The 21,598-nt window shown below is 34.8% G+C and overlaps 1 protein-coding gene across 5 annotated transcripts in view; it reads right to left on the bottom strand.

Moving 5' to 3' along the window:
• BRCA2 (BRCA2 DNA repair associated) overlaps positions 1 to 21,598 on the bottom strand; it is a 53,389-nt gene that overhangs the window by 11,414 nt on the left and 20,377 nt on the right. For 3 of the 5 annotated variants that reach the window (XM_068526972.1, XM_068526976.1, XM_068526975.1), the window contains 10 exons: positions 20,519 to 20,614; positions 17,562 to 17,631; positions 9,680 to 10,086; positions 9,022 to 9,203; positions 8,077 to 8,264; positions 6,262 to 6,432; positions 5,412 to 5,766; positions 3,508 to 3,663; positions 3,260 to 3,404; positions 1,073 to 1,194 (listed from right to left, as the gene is read on the bottom strand). In XM_068526972.1, the coding sequence (XP_068383073.1) occupies positions 1,073 to 1,194; positions 3,260 to 3,404; positions 3,508 to 3,663; positions 5,412 to 5,766; positions 6,262 to 6,432; positions 8,077 to 8,264; positions 9,022 to 9,203; positions 9,680 to 10,086; positions 17,562 to 17,631; positions 20,519 to 20,614 (1,892 nt within the window). The remainder of the gene's footprint in view (positions 1 to 1,072; positions 1,195 to 3,259; positions 3,405 to 3,507; positions 3,664 to 5,411; positions 5,767 to 6,261; positions 6,433 to 8,076; positions 8,265 to 9,021; positions 9,204 to 9,679; positions 10,087 to 17,561; positions 17,632 to 20,518; positions 20,615 to 21,598) is intronic. The other 2 variants (XM_068526973.1, XM_068526974.1) reach the window with 2 other exon arrangements.

Genomic DNA, 21,598 nt, shown 5'->3' with positions numbered 1-21,598 from the left:
TTAGTCTTCTAACTCTCATTCTGCCCCCTTTCTCCTTATAAGTAAATTTTATAAAAGGAAACCAGAATAATATTTTGTTAAATTTTATGTTTGAAATTAAAACTATCTTCATAAGCTTCAACAAACACAAAGAGATAGAGGCAAATAATTTCTCAGGAGAGCATAATAAAGCCTTACAGACTTGTAGCAAGGCTTGAAAATCAGACTCACTTCCCACAGGGAGAATCTGAGTTGTAACATTTGGGAATATAAGGGAATTCTGTTCAGAATAGCACTGCTCACTCTCCAAGCAGAGTATTGTTTATTTTGAGGTCCCAATATTTAAGAAAGTTAAGGTTATATACAACATTTATTGTCATCAAATAAAGGAGATTAATCAATAAACTGTTTTCCTAAAGTTTCCCCTCTCCTCCCTATTTAGCAAACTAATCCTAGAATTTGCATTAATTAGATACCCAGGTGTCTAGAAATTTAGGAAGTAGCCTACCTTAATGTATGAAATGATATTCTAATAATAATATTTACATAGAACTTTCTAACAGTATACTTTACATACATTATCCAATTTGATCCTAAAACATCTTTTGTGCCCATTTGATAGCTCTTTTATATCCAGTTTGCTTAGCTAATAAATGGTTGAGCCATGATCTAAAGCCTATGCTATTTGTAACACACTTTCATGCTTCTGAAAGTTTTCCACCTAAGTATCCTTAAGGTAGAGGATTATGAAATAAACTCTAGGTAGGATCTGAGAAAGAGCTGAGAACATGGAAACTGAGACAGTGCCCTGAAGGTACTTGTTTTATCTTAAAAATAAGCAAGTTTTGCCTGCATTTTAAACCATATTTAATACATAAATTATTTACCCCTCTCATCCTCTATTTGGTACAGAAGTAGAAATGTAGCACCCTGGTTTGGTACATCACTGAGGACCCCATCACTGAGGTACACATCCCTTGGAGAAACACAGCATTTCAACACAGTGCTTCCTGTAATGGCCAGATGAGTGACTATAGCCTTCCACGTTGAAGGATGAAGATTAGCCTCACTGTAGGCCAGCTTACTCTCTCACCTCAAGGTAACTTGGGTCTGGTGAATCCTTCACAGCTTCATAAAGTTCTGCACCATCTTGCAGAGCACGGACTTGCTGTCTTGTTAGTGCACGTGATGGTATACATCGTTCTGTTATATTTTCTAGGAAAAAAGCAACACTAATTAGCTAAACTATAAATTTAAGAACAGTGAAAACTAGAGAACTCAACAAAAAAAACACCCAAAGAAGGAAGGTTAAAAATAAACCACTTATCTGCTAAAAGTTCTCCAGGAAAATTTGAAACTAGTGTATTCATGGTTTAATAAATTCTCATACAAAGAGTTTACTTCATTAGAGCAATTTGTAAATTTCATGATTTACATGAAATTTACATGATTTACATGAAAATGATTTCATGTAAGTAAATGATTTCATGATTCACTTAATTATGAGCTAGTGATAATTTTAAGTAAATCAAATATTGAGTCCCATTTTCCTGCAGATTTATTTAGAACATGAAGTTAAACATAAAGAAAATCATGATATCCACCTCCTAGAGTAATGGAAATAAAAACAAAAATAAACAAATGGGACCTAATGAAACTTAAAAGCTTTTGCAAAGCAAAGGAAACTACAATCAAGATGAAAAGACAACCCTCAGAATGGGAGAAAATATTTGCAAACAAATCAACGGACAAAGGATTAATCTCCAAAATATATAAACAGCTCATGCACCTCAATATTAAAAAAACAAACAACCCAATCCAAAAATGGGCAGAAGACCTAAATAGACGTTTCTCCAAAGAAGACATACAGATGGCCAAGAAGCACATGAAAAGCTGCTCAACCTCACCAATTATTAGAGAACTGCAAATCAAAACTACAATGAGGTATCACCTCACACCTGTTAGAATGGGCATCATCAGAAAATCTACAAACAACAAATGCTGGAGAGGGTGTGGAGAAGGAGAAAAGGGAACCCTCTTGCACTGTTGGTGGGAATGTAAATTGATACAGCCACTATGGAGAACAGTATGGAGGTTCCTCTAAAAAACTAAAAAGAGAATTACCATATGATCCAGCAATCCCACTGCTGGGCATATACCCAGAGAAAACCATAATTCAAAAAGACACATGCACCCGAATGTTCATTGCAGCACTATTTACAATAGCCAGGTCATGGAAGCAACCTAAATGCCCATCGACAGACGAATGGATAAAGAAGATGTGGTACATATATACAATGGAATATTACTCAGCCATAAAGAGGAACGAAATTGGGTCATTTGTGGAGACGTGGATGGATCTACAGACTGTCATACAGAATGAAGTCAGAAAGAGAAAAACAAATATCGTATATTAACGCACATATGTGGAACCTAGAAAAATGGTACAGATGAACCGGTTTGCAGGGCAGAAGTTGAGACACAGATGTAGAGAACAAATGTATGGACACCAAAGGGGGAAAGCTGCGGGGGGGAAGGGGGTGGTGGTGTGATGGATTGGGAGATTGGGATTGACATGTATATACTGATGTGTATAAAATAGATAACTAATAAGAACCTGCTGTATAAAAAATAAAATTTAAAAAAAATAAAGAAAAATCATGAAAAAATGCAGGAGAACATAAAATTTTCTGCAATAAAAAAAGGTAGATAAAAAAAGTAAAATTTCATGTCCTTTAAGCATAAAACACTATGATTTTTATTATTCAAATTGATGCCACAGGGAAAATAAGCTCTAGTTCCAGGTATAAAAACATAAAGATCAACAACTACAACAGCAAAAATGCAAGTTCTATAATGTAGATAAGGACACAGAGGAAAGAGAATGACAAACGGCTTGGGGAGAATAATTTGATAGTTCTTTCCCTTGTTGCTTTTTTTCCTCTAATACCAAAAATCGATGCTACAAATACTTTAGTACTAAAGCTTACGGGCCAGTTTAATTAAGACTTCTGAAAAGTGCTGTAGGTATGTAATGTTTAATTGCCTAAGACAATTTGTGAGGATCTAAAAGCTCACTATGTTGACTAAAGATGTGATATTTTGGGGCCAATTCAATGCTTATCTGTTTACCTATGTAATATATTTTTTTTCAAATCAGAAAAAATTCAAATTCAGAATTAGAAAAAAAAGATCTATTACTCAAAATAAAGACAATTCACCCAGTTAGAAGCCTCTGAAACTCTGAAAAAAAGATCTTGTAAATACAACTCATTTTTACCTTCATGCTCTTCAAATTCTGCTTGAATTTTAGTGAATAGGGCTTCCAGTTTCTTTTGTTGGGCTTCTGCATATTTTGTTGCTTCCTTTTCTTCTTCTCTTTCATTGCGAAATATGTATAATCCAGATGATGTCTTCTCCATCCACTGTAATAATGTGTCAAACAGAAATACAGGGTAGGGAGTGATTATTCGAATTAATTGTCTCTAAAGAAAGAAATACAGAGTCAGTTTCAAGAATATATCATACCTGTATAGGGTATGCTCTTTGAATAATTATATCAACACAACCAACATTTCCTCCATCGCTGAAAAGTGATGACAAGGGAAGAGGAAAAGGTCTAGGATTGGAAAAGAATCCGAGTTTGGCATACCAGCAAGCAGGCCGAGTGCTGTTAGCAGAAATCTGGACAAATTAATAAATTGATTTATAAGTTAAATATATACCTGTATTCAATTCTATTTCAGATTTTATAATAATTTTCCTTCTTTTACGGCTGACACCAAATCACCTCATTGTGAAATTTCAGAATGATGGAGACAATCTTAAAAACGTCTTAGGAACAGATCACATAGTAAAGGACTGGGAATAAGACCAGCACCGAACTTAACAGAAACTATACCAGAAGCAAGAAGGTAATAGAGGAAATGTCTTCAAAATTCTGAAGGAATTATAATGTTTCAACCTCAAATTCTATATTCAGCCAACCTTGTAATAAGATAAAAAAACACTGCATGTTCCCTTTCTCAAGAAGCCTCTGGCGGTTGTGTGCCCTTAAAGCTAGGGAATACATCTAGAAAGGTATGGAATCCAGAGTAGAGGGCTTCTAACACAGAAAGAGGTGAAAATAATTTCAAGAATAACTGTGCAGCACACATAGAAGATAACCACTTCAGAACTGAGCAGGAACATGGAGAGATCCAAGGAATCTCCAAGAAAAAGAAATGGAACTGATAAAGATATTTTAACATAGTGAGACAATTTTTATATGGCTCCTGTGTGGGAATGAGTTGGTAATAAGGATACAGAAAATTAACAAAAACAAAAAAGACAAGACAGTTAATAACTCCAGGGAAAGCAGTAAGTTGTAAAGAAAGGAAATGTAATCATGGTATACTGTATGCTGAGTTGCAAAAAATATTTTTCATAGTCATTATAACATAAACATTGAATACTGACTTCACTCCTCATCTTTCATAGCAGGAAGCTAACAGTTAACGTCTAAACTGAAGGTGAAAAGAAGACCTAACAGTATAAGCAAAAGAAACAGCCAAAGGGATTGGAAGTGGCTGCCTTTGGGGAGCATGAAGGGGGGTTAGGCAGGGTTGCATCAGTGACTGCTTTTGTGGGGCAGGCTATACACCTTATTTTACTTGAGTTTTGAAATTATGCACATATATTGATTTGATAAAAACAAAACAAAAATTGAAAGCCAGTGCAACTTTGATATTCTAAGCAACATAAAACAAAAGCCTGTTTCAGCCTGACTAAAAGCAACTCAAGTTAATGACAAATTATCTCTTTAACTTAAAAATGACTGACTTATTAAAATGCTTTCCTGAACTACAGTGATCCAGAATACAACAGATGTAAATTCTTTTTTTTTTTAGAAGTAAATTCTTTACAAGGTTACCTCATAAGTGAATCTGAATGTGCAACATTAGCAGTCATTTCTGATAGCAATATTACAGACTATTCAACATGACAAAGTCCTGTTATCTAGGTTTAAATCTACATAGAGATGAAAGGTGTACTTTAGTATTCTATATCCAAGAATCACTGAAATCTAATGTTCTAATCATACTGGAACAGAGATTTGGCCAAGTAATCACAGTGGAAGCAGAGCAATACTATGAGAACAACATGAGGGCTACAGGTACCAAAATCAAACATCCGGTGCCAATTTACTCCTGCTCTGTGACTGCAACTGCATTATTTCAGCTCAGTAAATATCTCTGGCTTTCCGAAAACACAAATATGTAACTATCTGAGAAATATGCCACTTAAAAGAATAACAGTATCAGTACATTTTCAAGAAACAAAGCATCCTTAATAGGCATAAGTAAATTTAAAAATTTAAATGTAAACTCTCTCTAGAATTTAACTGAATCAGTGACTGATTTTTACCAAGAGTGTGCATTAATTTAATTTACCTTTAACATAAGAGATTCTGGGGCTTCAAGAGGCGTACAGGCATCAGGAGAGCCCACCAGCTCTGCTCCGTGAATTATGATCTTCTGACCCACAGTTAGTCTACTGTTCTTTAAGAGAGCTAAGAGGGGAGGATCCACCTGGGCCTTAATAGCGTACCATCCATCTGTAAGTTCGACAGTGGCCACTTTTGTGGTATCCATACTATTAGTTTTACTGCTAGAAGTTTCAGATATATTTGTGCTTAATGAAATTATTTCAGAAACACAGAGAACAAGCGTTTTTGCAGCTGTGTCATCCCTTTCCATTATCTTTTTTATAGCTGATCTTCTGCTTCTATCAATTTCCATATCATATCTAAAAAGAAAAAAAATGAATTATTTTAGAAATTGTGGGTCTAGAATTTCATTGTAAAAAGAAGTCACCGAATAATTGAGAATAAAAATTAAATACCTTTATTGAATACTGAGACTGAAGAGAATTTAAAATTTGGTAGCTGGTAATATATTAAGTTTTATACTGCTAAAATATGAATTAAATATTAAAACCCCCAAAATGCAAAAATGCTTTACTAGCAATCCCTGAATAGTGGATCAAATTAGTAATTCATATTCTTCTCATGTGCCAAGAGGTTATGGAGAGGGTGGGAGAAGAGGGAGGCATAGGGTGTATGAATGTGTGATTGCTCTTAAGTGGGGGCTGGAGGGTGACAAGAGACCTGCGCTATACAACTGAACAGCAGTGTGGGATGGCAGCTGTCACCAACAACTGGCTCTGATGTGCAAGTCACAGACAGCACAGAAGTCTGACCCATACAATATATGATTACATAATATAGCGCTTTAAACTTGCCTGTATTTGAGTTGAAGAAGTACCCTTTCTGGGCTTAGGCATCTATTAGCAAATTCTTTAGGAAAGGCAAATTCCATAGCTGCCAGTTTCCATATAATCCATCTATAATGATTATAGACCCAAACTCTAGAAATAAGCTTTGGATCCACACCTGGGGTGTCACACAGAGCTCTGAACAAATAAAGGTAGAAGAAATAATAAAAGCCAGGTAAGATGTTATTGAATTCAATAACCCCGACTATTCTTTGCACAAAAACTAAATTGTACAAGATCATTCAATGAGTTTTTATGAGTTAACATAATAAGTATTATAATTTTAGAAAATGACATGTATCAAAATATGCTAATAAAAATTTCACTTGTTAGTCGATACAATTATTTCAACTGGAAAATGAGATCCTTACTGTAAAATAATTATATTTTAGATTATATATTTCTTATTAAAGAGATTGTTTTTAGAAATCACCTAAGAACTTCCTTCTCTAGTCCTGGTTCTCTTCTTGATATCTGCTCAAATCTACAACTTGGGCCCTTTCTGCTCAAATCTACAACTCCTCCTCCTTTCCCATTCTCACTCTCAGCACTACATAAACAGAAGTAATTAAAAGAGAACTTCCATAAACTTCCACCCTCCTATCTACCAACCACCAGCATCAGTACCCTTACACATTGCCTTCTTACTCTATTTAAAAAATTGTATCTCTCCTCACCTCTCTCTTACCCCCTTTTTCCAGCTTTATCTTCAAAGTATTTATCACTTTTTAATATACTATACCATTTACTTATTCCCTTTTAAATTTTTCTTTCCCTGTCCCAAACTAGAATATATGATTTATTAGGGCAGAGTTTTTTTGTTTTGCTATCCCTAGTACCCAAGATAGTATCTGACACATAGTAGGTGCTCAATAAATATTTGTTGAATCATTAAAAACACAGCTTGAGACTCAACACGCAAACAGTTTGAACCATGCCCACCTGATTACAGAGTAATCACTCAACCTCTACACTATGCAGTCTACCTAATACAATTAAGTGATACAGCTGTTACTTTTCCAACTAGAATCAACAGCTGATATTTGTTATGTGGGACAAGTACCAAGATGTAAATAACATTCGTGTTTTAAAATACTCCAAAAACATAACAAAAATTTAAAGAAAAAATATTTTACCACTTTTCTCAAAACTATAAACTTTAGAAAGATTATACCGAGATCTCAAAAATAAGGGCACAGGAGAAAGGTTTCCTATCTCTTGTCATTGGCATGAGGTAATACCTCCCTGATAGCAAACATTTAAAATTATGTTTGTATAAACACTAGAATCCTAAGAGTATATAGAGTTCCTAAACTGCTGACTTTTTAGGGCACTGGAGTTTTCTAGTCACTTGGTATTACTGATATTTAAGTATTTCTGTTTAACTTTATTTTTTATATTTTATATTTACTGAAATACACAATGAAAGAGAATATCCACACAAGTATACACATGTGTGTGGGTTTATGATAAGGCCAACTCACACTTAACTTTTCTTATCAGTCTTTATTTTGTAAAAGCTATAAGAATAATGTCCTAGTTTAAGAAAAACCAATTCACTAAATCCTAAGACAAACCAAAATTCACTTTTCAAAAGATTTCAACAGAATATCAAGTGAACCACATGTACTTAGAATGATTCAATGTATAAACTTTTGATTTCTAGCCAAATTTTTAAGTTCAGGAGAGATAAGGAAAGATAAAAAGGGACTTGTGAGGAAGAGAGAGATGATGGAACATATAAAAGTTAGTTAATACAAAATTTCTTTTTGCAGAGAGTACCTATAAAATTCTTCTTTTCCAGCCTTTCCATCATTGGAGGGTATGAGCCATCCACCATCAGCCAACTGTATTCCCTTTCCAGCCCATAAACTTTCCTTACCAAAATAATCCTGAGTGTGAAACTGAAAAGACTCTGCATTTTTGCTGTTAATTTTTACACAATGTTTAGAAACACCGTACCTATATAGCTGCACAAAATAAATGATAGAAAAATTTGATGAGTAAAAAACATCAAACAAAAGAATGTTTCACAGAAAAAAAAAATTATAACACACCCAAACTGAATCTACCCAAAGTTTTTCATTTAAATATGAAAATATTCACTATAAAAATATGTAACGTACTTAATAGAAGCTAAAATATTTTTACATAATATAAATGACCTATACATTCAAGAGTCTGCTGCACCTTTCCCATTCCCGTTGTGTACATGCCTCCTGTTATATCTGCCATAGGAAGTCGTTGTGGGGATAAAAACGTAATTTAATGTTTAAGAAAACCTCTTAAGTTAAAAAAACTCAGAAGGGGCCCAGACTCTCACCTCTGCATTGCCCCAAATTCCAACTAGATAGTACTGGCTTAATAAGAATCCTTTTAAAAATGTAAATGGCTCTTAGCAGGTTCAGGGTTATGAGTCATTCACACTTTAAATTCAATGAGACTACTTTCCTCTAACACCCAGCTGAGAGCACTTATAGTAATAAAATGAATACATTTTGAAGGCGAAAGAGAAATTGTAATTTTGAAGCACTGATCACTTTAGTAGGATAAGGCAGCAGAGGAGAAGGAGGCTGCCACTGCAGGCTGATTAGGAAGCAAGATGATCTTACTCATCCATTTCTGCATCAATTTGTTTTCTTTAAACAATCTGAAGATGCCAGTTAATGAAATAAAGTTACACATTGCTATAAAAGCTATTAATTAGCATTATAGACAAAAGCATACCTGTTTATGAGAACATGCAGTGGGGACTCGGCCTTCTACTGCTACTTTCAGAGAGATTCTAGGCATAGTGGATGTTTTTGCAAGATATAGACTACCTGGCTGTGGAAAAATACGTTGCCTTTGTTTCTTTTTAATTCGCATATCCTGTATATCTCTGGCAGTCTGAAGATTTGTAATTAAATCTATTAAAGAATAAATAATTAACAAAAAATAAAATTGAATATAAAATTTTAAAAGCACAACCCTTGTTTTATAAAATGATATATATCAATTTGCTCTAACTTTAAATCTTAAGGGATGAAAAAAAGTTTCTACTTGAAAAATGTTTCTAAAAGAACAGAAATAGATTATTTTTATTTCGAATTTGGAAGAAAATTAGTAGCCTGATAAAAATCATAATCCAATAATAGCTGTCCTAGACTGCGTGTCTAATAGCTTTTTTTTTTTTTTTTTAAGAAGAATGTCTACAATTAGCTACCTTTGAAAGAAAACAGAGTAATTTAAACTTAATCTTTGGACAGAAAAATCTAAAGCAATACAAAAGGTTTTGAAATTAGTAATCATCATAAAAGGGGGAAAAATCCTCAAGGTGTTATTTAATATAAGAAATATATATCTGAAAGGCAAAAATACGTCAACACAAAATTTCACACAATACCTAAAGGTTCTTCTTCACCCTTTGTGAAAAGCATAGTTGTTTGATGAAGTTCACTGTCATTAACATTATTTTCACCATCACCAGAGCCATGTTCATCTATGTTTTTTTGTTTTTGCTTGTTTTCCTCGAAATTAGTATTCCTGTTAACACACTGTTCATCTCTGTGAACATGCGATTTAGTTTTAAAAGGTGGGACAAAGACTTTCATTGGTTTGCCTGTAGTTATCGAGTGTCTCCTTTTTTCATTTCTTGGGGCAGGAACCTTACAAAGTGGCTGCCCTGAAACTGATAAACTGCTTGAAGACTTTTCCAAAGTCAGGTGTTCAGAAAAATGAGATTTAGATAGAAATTCTTGACCAGATGCAGTGAAATTTGGATTCTGCATTTCTCGCCTTTCCGTACTTGTGCTACAATGGGGAGAAAATATTTAAGCTTGATTATTTACCAGTAAATGTACATATATATAAATGTTTTGGAATATGTATTTTTTTTTGTAGACCCTCAGTTGCTACATGGCAATCCTATTCTGGTAACCGTTCTGCATTTCATCATGGTTGCCCTCCAAAACAATACCACACTCTCCAAGTCTATCTCTCACACACTGACTCCCAGCCTTTGACTTAACCACCTACAAACATGAGAGAAGAGAATCTGTCAAACATGGATTCCCCCGTCTGTCTCCTCCAGGTCTATCACAGCTCCTCACTTACCTCCTTCCCCAGACGTCTGTCTACCCATCCTCTTCTCGTGGTAACCTCTTCACCTGTATTCTTGACCCCATCTAGTATCCCAGTCTCGTCGGGAGCCCCACTCTTGCAATGATTATTCCATCTCCTTCCTTTCTCTTTCTACCATCTGTTACACCTTTTTCATTCAGAAAGCCTTGCCCACCCTAGACTTTTTTCTCAACCTTATCTCCCTTTCAAGCTGATACTATTACGTACCCCTCATGACCAACCTTCCTCCATAGGTAATCTAAAGTAGCTATTTTCACTTCCTCACTTTCCACTCTCTGAACTCTCATTTTCCCCACTAGTCTGTAAAAACTGTTCTCAATAAAGTTGCTAATGACCTCCCAATACCAAAATAAAAAAAATCTTCATGTGTAAACGCATTCTGCTTATCTCTAACAGTTTTCACAACTTTTTCATTTTTAAAATTCTCACCGCGAATATTTACACCACGATTGTCCCTCTTTTTCTTTCTTTCCTTCTTTTTTTTTAACTGTTTTTTTCCTCTTTCTCTTAAAAATCTTCCTGCCTCCAAAGTTGGATTTCTTCCCTAGACACTTCCCCTGGGTGATATGAGTCATTTACATTGCTTAAATTACCATCTAACAATAAAAATACCAATCTGTATCTTTATGCCCGACATTCCCCAGGTGTTATTCCTACACTTTGAACTGCATCTAGTACCAGACATCCCTATCTTGATGTTCCACACTCATCTCAAACTAAGCATGTCCAAAACCAAACTTAACCACCTTCCCTAGCGTACATGTTCTTCCTCGATATTTTGTTGAAAACCCCATACTTCCTTTCACCCAACCCTAAGCCCATGGAACTTGAAGTTACCCTACAACTTATTTAGTTATCCATTCATCAATCCAGCAAATATTTAATGTGTTCCTACTACTTGCCAGGCAGTGTTTTGGCTGGGGGATATAGTGACAAATGAAACAAAATCATAGAGTCTACATTCTAGTGGAGGGAAACAGACAAACAAGTAAATATGTCAACTGGTATTATATATGCTATGGAGAAAATTAAAGCATGGTAAGGGGGACAGGAAGTGTCCACCAGAAATAAATAAATGATATTTTATATAGGGTGGTAAGGAAAACATTATTGATAAGGTGACATTTATACAGAGACCTAAAGGAAGTGAGAGGGAAAGCCATGAAGGGATTTGGGAGAAGACTGCTACAGGCAGAGTGGACATCACGTCCTGGGCTAGACACAAGTATGCCTGGAGCAGAGCAGGCAAGGGGAAAGTTAGCAGGTGAGACTGGAAAGGTAGCAAAAAGGCCAGATCACAGAGAACCTGCATACCATGGTAAGGACTTCTGGCTTGTACTATGAGATGGGAAGTCATGGAACAGTTTTTGAGTCCAGAAATGACATAATCTGTCTTATATTTAAAAGGATCCCTCTGGCTTCTTTGTTGAAAATTCACTGTGTATAGGGAGGTGGGGGGAGGCAAAGTAGGAAGTAGGGAGACCAGTTCTGTTGAAATAATCTAGACAGTTTTATGGTGACTTGAACGAGGTATTAAGGGTGGAAATGGTGAGAAGTGATTGGATTTGGGGTATATTTTGAAAGCAGAGTTATTAGACTTTTACATTTATAGGAAAACGGGTAAGGGGAAAGAATATCAGCTTTGGAGATGTTACATTTAAGATGTCTATAAGTCACCCAAATAAAAATGTCAAGTAGGTAGTTGAATAAATATGTTGTTCAGGGAAGAAATCTGGGCTAAAGATATTAATTTTGGAGCTGTCACCAAATAGATGGTATACAGAGTCATGAGAGTGGATGAGATACTAGGGAGGAAGGGCAGGAAGAGAAGCCATCTGGAGCTGAACCATGGGGGAATTTAACATTTAGCAGTTAGGGGAAGAATTAGCAAAGGAGAGTAAGAAACAACAGCCAGTGGGATAGGAGGAGACATAAGACAGATGTCCCAGAAGCCAGAGTAAAGAAAATGGTAACTGGTAACCTTGATGAGGGGTAGTGGGTCGTGATGAAAGACTGGGATGGGCTCAGGAGAGAAAGGGAAGAGATGAAGTAGAGAAAGTGAGCTGAGACAATTCTCATGAGATGTGCTTTAAGTGGGGCCTAGAAATGGACTGGTGGGATAAGAGGAGTCAAGAGAGGCTTTTCTCTTCAAGACGGGAGATTTACAGCAACTACCTACACTGATGGGACTAATCCAGTAAAGTGGAAAAATGATCAGTGCAGGAGGGAGAGGGGACAATGGCTGGACTGGTTTCCTTGAATAGACCTAGATGAGATCAAGTGCACAGGAATGAATAAACCTGGGCACTCCAAAACTTATTTTCACTGATTTTTCACTCCAGTGTTTTTAAATATGAAGAATATTGTGAAAATGAGGAGTTTGCTTTGCAAGTTATGATCAAGACCTCTATTTGAATCCACATGGAGATATTTTGCCACTCTCAGTTAATGACTCTCTGGCCAAATCTTAAATCTATCTTCCACTCACTCTCTGCTCTCTACCACATGTACTAACTAAACTAAGGCCTTTACTTCCTTACTAATCTCCTTGCAACATTTTCTTCTGGTCTGTTTCTAAAACACAAATCTGGTTACGTCGCTTCTCTTCTTAAACTTCCAAACACAAACTATCGCCTATCCAGGTTTCGACTTGTCAGAAATGACATACAGGAGGCTTCCTTTTTGGTCCTACTCTCTCCATTTCTTTGTGTTTCCTCCCAGTCCTCACCCCACCCCCAGCCTGCCAAAACCCATGATGAAAGTCACACAACTTCTTACTGTTTCCAGATTTGCAATGCCCTCTTTAAGCAGCATTCTTTACATTCCATCTAAAGTACTTTTCCTATTAAGCTTTTGTCACATAATCAAGCTGCCAATTTTTCTATGCTCTCACATCACTTTATTATATTCATCTTAGTATTTATAGCACAATAATTCTTTTCATGCCTGGCTCCAAGACAAGCAATCTGACTTGGACTTACATATCTTTTCATCTATCAACACAGTATAAATTAGATACTTGGAAAAGGTGCTTAATACCTGTTTGTTAAATGCATAAAACTATTTTCCCATCATATGAGTAAATTAAGGTAATATGTAGATAAGTAAGCATTTAGTTTATTTTTAATATTAAAACCTGTTTTTGAAAATGAAAAATTTAATAATCACCTGGATTTCTACATTCAAAACATGTATATTAGTGGCCTGCGGAAAAATATATTCCAGAATACAGTTCGATGACTTTTTCAACAATGCCACAAGTAGTTATTTTTGAAAAGATAACATTAATGCAATTTAAACCATATCTTTGGGCTTAAAAATTTACCATTAGAAAAGATTTTACAACTGCTGTCTACAATTTGAGATGCTTCTGTGATATTCACACCCATTATCTATAAGAGACACCTCAGTAACTGCTTCTTTTGGGCTTTTTTCTATTGAAAAGCCACCATGGAGAATGAAGATTTAGCTCCCACAAGACCGCTTTCACTTTACCAAACACTCTTTCTCTCTCTCCTTTCCTCATCTTCCCAAGTTATGTATTTGATTCTGTCAATATTTCACATTTACATCATGACTAAATACTTTTTACAGCTGAATGTATTATATTAGTAAAAAGTATTATGTGGTATTAATATGTAGTACATACTCATTGTACTTCCTATCTTTACAACTTTTGCTTTCCATTGGGTTGTTTTTAAAACTCTGCTACTTTTCTATGTACCTATCATTCATTCACACCCAAACTCTAAGCTTTATATATAGAATTCTCTTTTCATTCTGCTCCTTGAATAGTGTTTCTTCTAAGTTATTTTCATTAGTTTGATTTTTGGTTATTTCATTTTTGGTTTTTGTGATGTTTGGTAATCTTTGGTTGTCTGTTCATATTTAAGCGTCAGGGATCAAAGAGCTGTTTGGAAGCCTTTGGTACACCGTTACTGATTGTAAGCAACACTGTAGATTAACTGGAAGCTTCCAATAGTGAAAACTTAGCTACCGGCATTCTGGAAGCTGAGTGGGGGAAGAAGACCTGGGGAGGAGAGCCCCCCAACATTCAGTGTGCACACATTAACCTGATCCCCCTGCCTTCAGTATATTACTCCTCCCTTCAACTGTGCCTAGTGTGTTCAATAAAGAAACCCTGTATTGTACCCTCCCTGGACAGTTAACCTCTAGTCTTTTGTTAGAGTGCATAAGAGGTAGTGCCCAGCTTCATGGAGTGAAGGAGGGGATTTGACTGCATCTTAAATAGACTTTCAACCTATATACCCTTATTTTGGCTCCTTCTTCACCACCCAATTCTTTTTTCTTTCTTTTTTTTCTTAATTTTATTTATTTATTTATTTTTGGCTGTGTTAGGTCTTCGTTGCTATGCGCGGGCTTTCTCTAGTTGTGGCAAGCAGGGGCTACTCTTCGTTGCGGTGCGCAGGCTTCTCATTGTAGTGATTTCTCTTGTTGCGGAGCACGGGCTCTAGGCACGCAGGCTTCAGTAGTTGTGGCTTGCGGGCTCTAGAGTGCAGGCTCGGTAGTTGTGGTGCATGGGCATAGCTGTTCCGCGCCATGTGGGATCTTCCCAGACCAGGGCTTGAACCCATGTCCCCTGCACTGGCAGGCGGATTCTTAACCACTGCGCCACCAGGGAAGTCCCTCACCACCCAATTCTGAAGATTCACCAGTTCCTGAGCTTCTGAGGCTTTAGTGTAAAGTGGTTGGTTCTCTCCTCTCCCCACTACCACTTTCAAATCAGTTTTCTCCTGTATGTATGCTTTGAACAATGCAGTCACTGTGGTCTCTCCTCTCCCATTGTCCCTGTCTTTGGGGAGGGGACGTGTGTGTGTGTGTGTGTGTGTGTGCGTGCGTGCGTGCGTGCGTGCGTGCGTGTGTGTGTGTGTGTGTGTGTGTGTGTGTGTATGTATGAATTCCTTCATGGTTGTTTTGGTAAAAATTTGAGAGGCAATTAAAGTAGGTGAGTATGTTCAATTCACCATCTTTACCAAGAAGTTTCTTAATACATTAAAATACTTCAGGTTCTGCTTTAAGCTTTTTCTTGTAGGCAAACTCTCCCAGGGCTTTATTCTTCCAAAATGGTCTGGGTACCTGTCTAGGTTTAGCCACACAGCTGTAATTCTGGGATCTCCCCCTTCTGTATAATCCTGATGATTCCCTTTACCTTTCTCCTATGTTGAATTCCTGTTTCTTAAATCCTGTATCTTCCTCCTTCTGATTTATGGACTTTAGTTACCTCCCTGAGAAAAGTGTGTGGGAGACAAACCTTTTGATACTTTACATCTGAAAAATGTTTATCCTCACACTTATTTGATATTTTGGTCAGTGGTAGAATTCTAGGTTGAAAATTGTTTTGTTTCAGAATTTTAAAGGTATTGCTCTGTATTATACATTTTAGAATCTATAACCTTCTAGCTTCCACCGTTAATGATGAGAGGACTCATACCATTATGACTCGGGAAACTTTATTTGAAACCTGATTTTTTTGCCCTCTGGAAATTTTAAGGTTCCTCTCTGCCCCTACAGTTCTAAAATTTCACAAGGATATACTTTAGTACAGGTCATTTTTATTCATGTGCTTACTCAGAGGGTCCTTTTAATCAAGGAAACTCATGTCCTTCAGTACTGATAAAATATCTTAAATTATTTCTTTGAAAACTTGTATTTCTCCTCTGTTACTTCTTTCTCAAAGTCCAAATCTTCAGATGTTAGAGCCACAGGACTTTTAAAATTATCTTTCATTCCTTTTTCATCTCCTCTTCTTTTTTGTACTATATTCTGGGAGTTTTCATAACTTTTATCTTCTATTTCTTCTACTGAGTTAATTTATTTGTGCCATCATATTTTTAATTTCCAAGAGCTCTTCTTATAGCAACTTGTTCTTATTTTAAGGATGCAATATGTTCTCTTTCCTGAAAATATCAGTACTTTTTTTGAAGTTTTCTTCTTGTTGCATGTTCTATTTCCTCTAAGTTCCTTTTCTGTCCTTTGGTTTTTGTACTTTGGGTACTATCTTTCCCAGAGGCTTTCTTCCAATGACTAGTGATCCTTGATTATCTATTCTCATTTAAGTGTGAAGCACTGAAGAGCTGACTGGAAGCTGTGTGCTGGTGTGGCTTGTCAGTTGTTGGCTTCACTGTCTGGTGATCTGGTATGCGGTCTAACTTAAGTAACCACAACTGTCAGTATTTTCAGTCTTTTCTATTCCTGTTACCCACAGAAACAATCGTCTAGTGTTCCGCCTAGAGGACTGGCTGCCAGCATTTGGGAGCCAAGTGTGGGAAGGAGGCTAGGGAGTCTCACTACTTGACATCCAGATTTTTACTTAATCTCTGTTTTCAGAATCTTCCCCCAACCCCATCCCCAATTCAGAATCCCTCCAATTCATCTTCTCCAGAGAATGACCATCTGGTCTTTTGACAGAAGAGGGATAATTGCCTGCGTGCAGTGGGGGAGGGGATGTAGATGTCTCTTAAACAGATTTTCAACTAACCTTCCTATTTTCTACCTCACCTTCAGAAGTACATGTTGCTGCCAATCTGAGTCTTTCTCAGGTTCTTTAGGGGAAACTGAGTAGCTTCTCTGCTTGCTCTAATGTCAGGTTTTAGCTTTCTATGTCTTTCTAAATCATTCATGATTTTTAGCTTCTAAAATTTTGTTGTTTCTTCTGAAACAACACTGTACTTACAGATTTATACATTAAAAAAAATTCTCTTAGTAACTAGTAGGGTTTTGAGAGGGAGGACAGATAAAAGCATATTTTCAACATATGCCATCTTTAATTTTTCTTTCACTTTCACTAATATAATTGAGATATAATATACGCCACCTTTATTAATTGGTTTTGAGTAATTTCCTTAATCCCTCTCAACCTCAGTACCTTATCCACAAAACTGCAATAAAATCTGTTTGTCTACTTTACAAAGTTATTAAAAATGAGATAATAATATGCACAGCACTATAAAGTACTACCAAAGTACAGAATTCTTTAATCCTGATGCAGGCTTTCAAAAAAGGGAAGTGTTAATGTCTATACTATATGTTAGAGCCAGTATTTACAGAAATATTTATTTAAAAAACCCACATTTTTCCTACACTATATTAGTAGAATTAAAAAAAAAAAATTAAACATGTCTTACCAAGAGGGTCCACAGGTAACTGGCTCTAAAGAAATGTGATGCATAAACAATCTTCTATCTTTCATTGTGCCTAGAAAAATATTATTTTACATTATGTATTAATGAAATGTCTTTTATATTATGTATTAATGAAAATCTAATGGGAGATTTTATTTCCTATGTCTGTTCATTACACTTTATTGTAAATATTTACACAAAAATGTGAGAAAATTATACATTTAAAATTTTTCAGTGCATATAATGAATGCTTAGTTAGTAACCATCAAAAATTTGATTCACAAATTAATAATGATTAATACCAAATAACTCACAGTGCAAACATATATAAGAAATCAGTATAAATTTAGTCAGCTGATGTTAATCATAACTCAAATGTGTTAGTGAATTGCCAATGCAAATTTAAAATTTAGTTTTATGAAGGTTGACAAGCTAAACTGTAGATATTATTCATTCTCAGCAGGTAACCTGTACTTCTTAAATCTTCAAAACTAGTCCATTAGTAGGGACGGGATTGGTTGAATAAACCAGAATACACTGATACAGCCACATGATCAAGTACTATACAACCACAAGAAAGAACGAGGAAGATCTCTTGATACTCATTAAGGCATGATCTCCAGATAAATTCTAAAGTAAACAACAAACAAAGAAGGTACAAAACCATGTGCATACTGATACCTTTTGAGTAAGAAAGAAAGGTAATGAGAACATATATACACATATTTACTTATTTTCACAAAAAGAAACCTAAAAGGATAGACCAAAAACCATTTAAAATAGTTACCAATATAGTGAGCAAGAAGTGAGGAAGGTGGTGAACAGTGTAGAGGAGATGGTGATGGAAATAAGGCTTCTCCAAGTAAACCTTTCTGTACTTTTGATGAATGAACTATGTAAACATTCTATTTATTCACATATAAAATTAAAAAAGAAAAAGAAAATCCTAAAATTGAAAACTAACTAAAACAAATGAATCTAACCTAATTATTAACTTGTTAACCACAAACAAAATAATTATTTTGAGTGGCATTTGAACACAGAACTTTGACTCCACATTCTTAATGATATATATTCTTAGGACAAAAACTGCAAAGAATTTTTAATTTCCCTTAGTAGTTTTATTATTGGTATTTAGTAACACTGGTATTGTAAACTTGAAGCTATTATACATATACTGTAAGACAGTGATTCTCAGACTGATCCATGGAACCCTGGGTGGGAGGAACCCACAACCCTTAAAGGGTATCCAAGCTGTCAAACTATCGTAATAATAATCATATAATAATAATAAGAAGAAGAAGAAGGAAAAGAAGGAGGAGGAGAAGAAGTTATATATATCTTTCTCACTGTGTTGACATTAGCACTGCTGGTATGTCGTGCTGCATACTTTAGTGCAATAATTGTCTTGAGGAAATGCACTTTATGTGAACTGCACTAATCATTTTTGTCCCAAAGAATTCCATTTTTACTTGAAAGAATAACCAACAAACCACAATCTTTCAGACTTGGGTATTCAGCAGACATTTCTTCAAAAATGAATGAAATGAGCTTATCACTACAAAAAAACAAGTGAGAGTATCTGTTGCCAAACAAACTGAATTGTAAAATTCAAGCTTTTAAACAAAATGACAATTTTGGAACGCTTGTATCTGGCTGTTAGCTTGACAATTTCCCAATACTAAATTTTCAGATTAGATCAGTGGTGCCATTAACAAAAGTAATTGTTTAAGATTGTATAATAAAATGTGTCAACATTTGGAAGAGCTGCATAACTCTGAACTAATATTTTCAAAATGACCAATGCACAATATTTAATATTTACAAATATTAAAACTTCTCAGTTTTAATGTTGAATATGGTAAATATAAATAGATATATCCATACAACCAAATGCTCTTTGGGATCCTCAATAATTTTTAAGAGTATAAAGAGATCTTGAGATCAAAAAGTTTGAGAACCATGGCTGGAAGATAAAGCAAGTAAGTAAATATGTTAATGTTATTAGAAACCAAGAATGCAGCATTAATAAAAAATACACCAGCAGCTATGAGCATAGTTAGCATTCAAATATTGTTTTTTAAAAAAAATTAACCACTGGAAGGATCTTTGTAGATTCTAAGGATTCTAGAACTGGGGCAGGGAATTACAACAACTCCCTAGGAAATCTTCTCGTGATAATAAAAAGCAAGAAAGTGTTCAAAGGTTAATTAAAGCATATTAAAAAAAAAAACTCTTAGGAAATACTTGAAGAGGTTTCCACTTTCAAATCTGAAATGATCTGAGCATCAAAAAGAATGTTTTCTTTTGTAAAGAAATACATTATTTATAATATGTTCTTTTAAACTTTATATATACATTATAAATAAAAATCTAAGAAATCAGTTTTACTCAACTAAGAAAAAAATTCCTTTACTACCATTAGTAGTGATTACTACACCAACTACTCTTTACTCTGAAAATTGGTAAGTAAAGGGAAAGAATTCAATATTTACCCTGCCTTTTTAGGAGGAACTACAGAGTTCATCCCCAGTTGTTAAGGGAAAGCTCTTCCTTGCTGAAGAATCCCATCTAATAAATGTATAAGAAATAACATAATTTGAAAGTCACTGTTTTTCAATTAAATAACTGATTCACGTAAATATTATGAAATCAACTAGATTCTAGAACCTGAACTTAAAGTATTTTACTAAGTTCTTACTAAATTCTTACAGCTTTTTATTTTAAAAACCATTATTTTGTTATCATTTCACATTTCTCAATTATGGAGAACCTCCACATTATACTAGGTATTATGAAGGAAAAGCTCACATAACAAAACAAGGCAAGATGTAAGCTTTAACAAACCACACTGTAAAGGCGTGCCCAATTACCTACATACCCAAAGAAAAATAACTTAAAGAATACTAAGTATAGTAACTATAGAGGGGAAAAAGATATGGATAAAAAGCAAATTTTACCATCTGGAGTGCTTTTTGAAGCCTTTAAGTATTTTTCTTGATTTTCTATTATCCTGTCAAATTCATTCAACAAGTTTCTTTTGATTGGGGGTTCTCCTAAAAGGAAATTTCCATACATGTTTTTAAAACAAATAATATCAATTTTTTTTAAAAAAAGCCTATAGTCCATTTTTTTAAAACTAAAGTACTCTTACAATATGTTAACTAAAAAATACATAATTATAATTTAAATAGTGAAAATTCTATTTTGAAAGAGAAAATTATTTTTTCAACATCAACTTAATTTCTATTATTTTTTGACCATTTAAAATACCACTATTTAATAGGGTCTAGGGATAAACAGGTGTTACCAGATATCACAGATAAGCTATTTTTTAATAAACTGCGACTTAGTAACTCTAGGTTTACTGGCAATAAGGACAAACAAAATTTCTTCAAATAATTTTTTTTTTTTTTTTGCATTACACTCAAGAAGGAATTTATTATATAGGTCCTTGAATTAGAGTCAGTAAGTAGGAGAAAAGATTTTAAATTACCAAAATTACTTTAAAGTATTAGCAAAAGTAACATGTACTTATTTAAAAACTCTACAAAGGCTGAGAGTAAACTTAAACCATAATTTGTTATGCATTTCCATGTCATCCTGAGATAACATGTGTTAAAAGATACTTTGCTTTTTGATGCTTTTTTAAAAGTATAAATCAAGTTTTATTGGAAACCTGAGTTGCATACAGAGTCAAGGTGGAGATAAACCACAAAGTCATTGGGTATTAGGAATTGACGTTTTATTAAAGAAAGCGAACTTGAAGGATTTAGTAAGTAAAAATGTCCACGCAAGGCTTTATCAAGTGTTAGATTATAAAGTGACTTAATTGCTTGACAAGAACCTGTACTATTCAAGTAACCAGAAGCTGATTAAGCTATATACATTTATATCTAACAGAAGTGAGGGAAATGAAACAGTGATGCTGTTGAGAACATTTAGTAGAAGTCTGAGTTGTTTTTATTCCTAAGCATAAGGCCAACCCACTTTAGTACACACATGAACAAAACAGGGTCCTATAAATAAAGCCATTATTT

Source organism: Eschrichtius robustus, chromosome 18, assembly GCF_028021215.1.
Source record: "Eschrichtius robustus isolate mEscRob2 chromosome 18, mEscRob2.pri, whole genome shotgun sequence".
Lineage (NCBI taxonomy): Eukaryota > Metazoa > Chordata > Mammalia > Artiodactyla > Eschrichtiidae > Eschrichtius > Eschrichtius robustus.
Note: the sequence above shows the minus strand (reverse complement) of the source record. Positions and strands in the feature narration are given on the sequence as shown.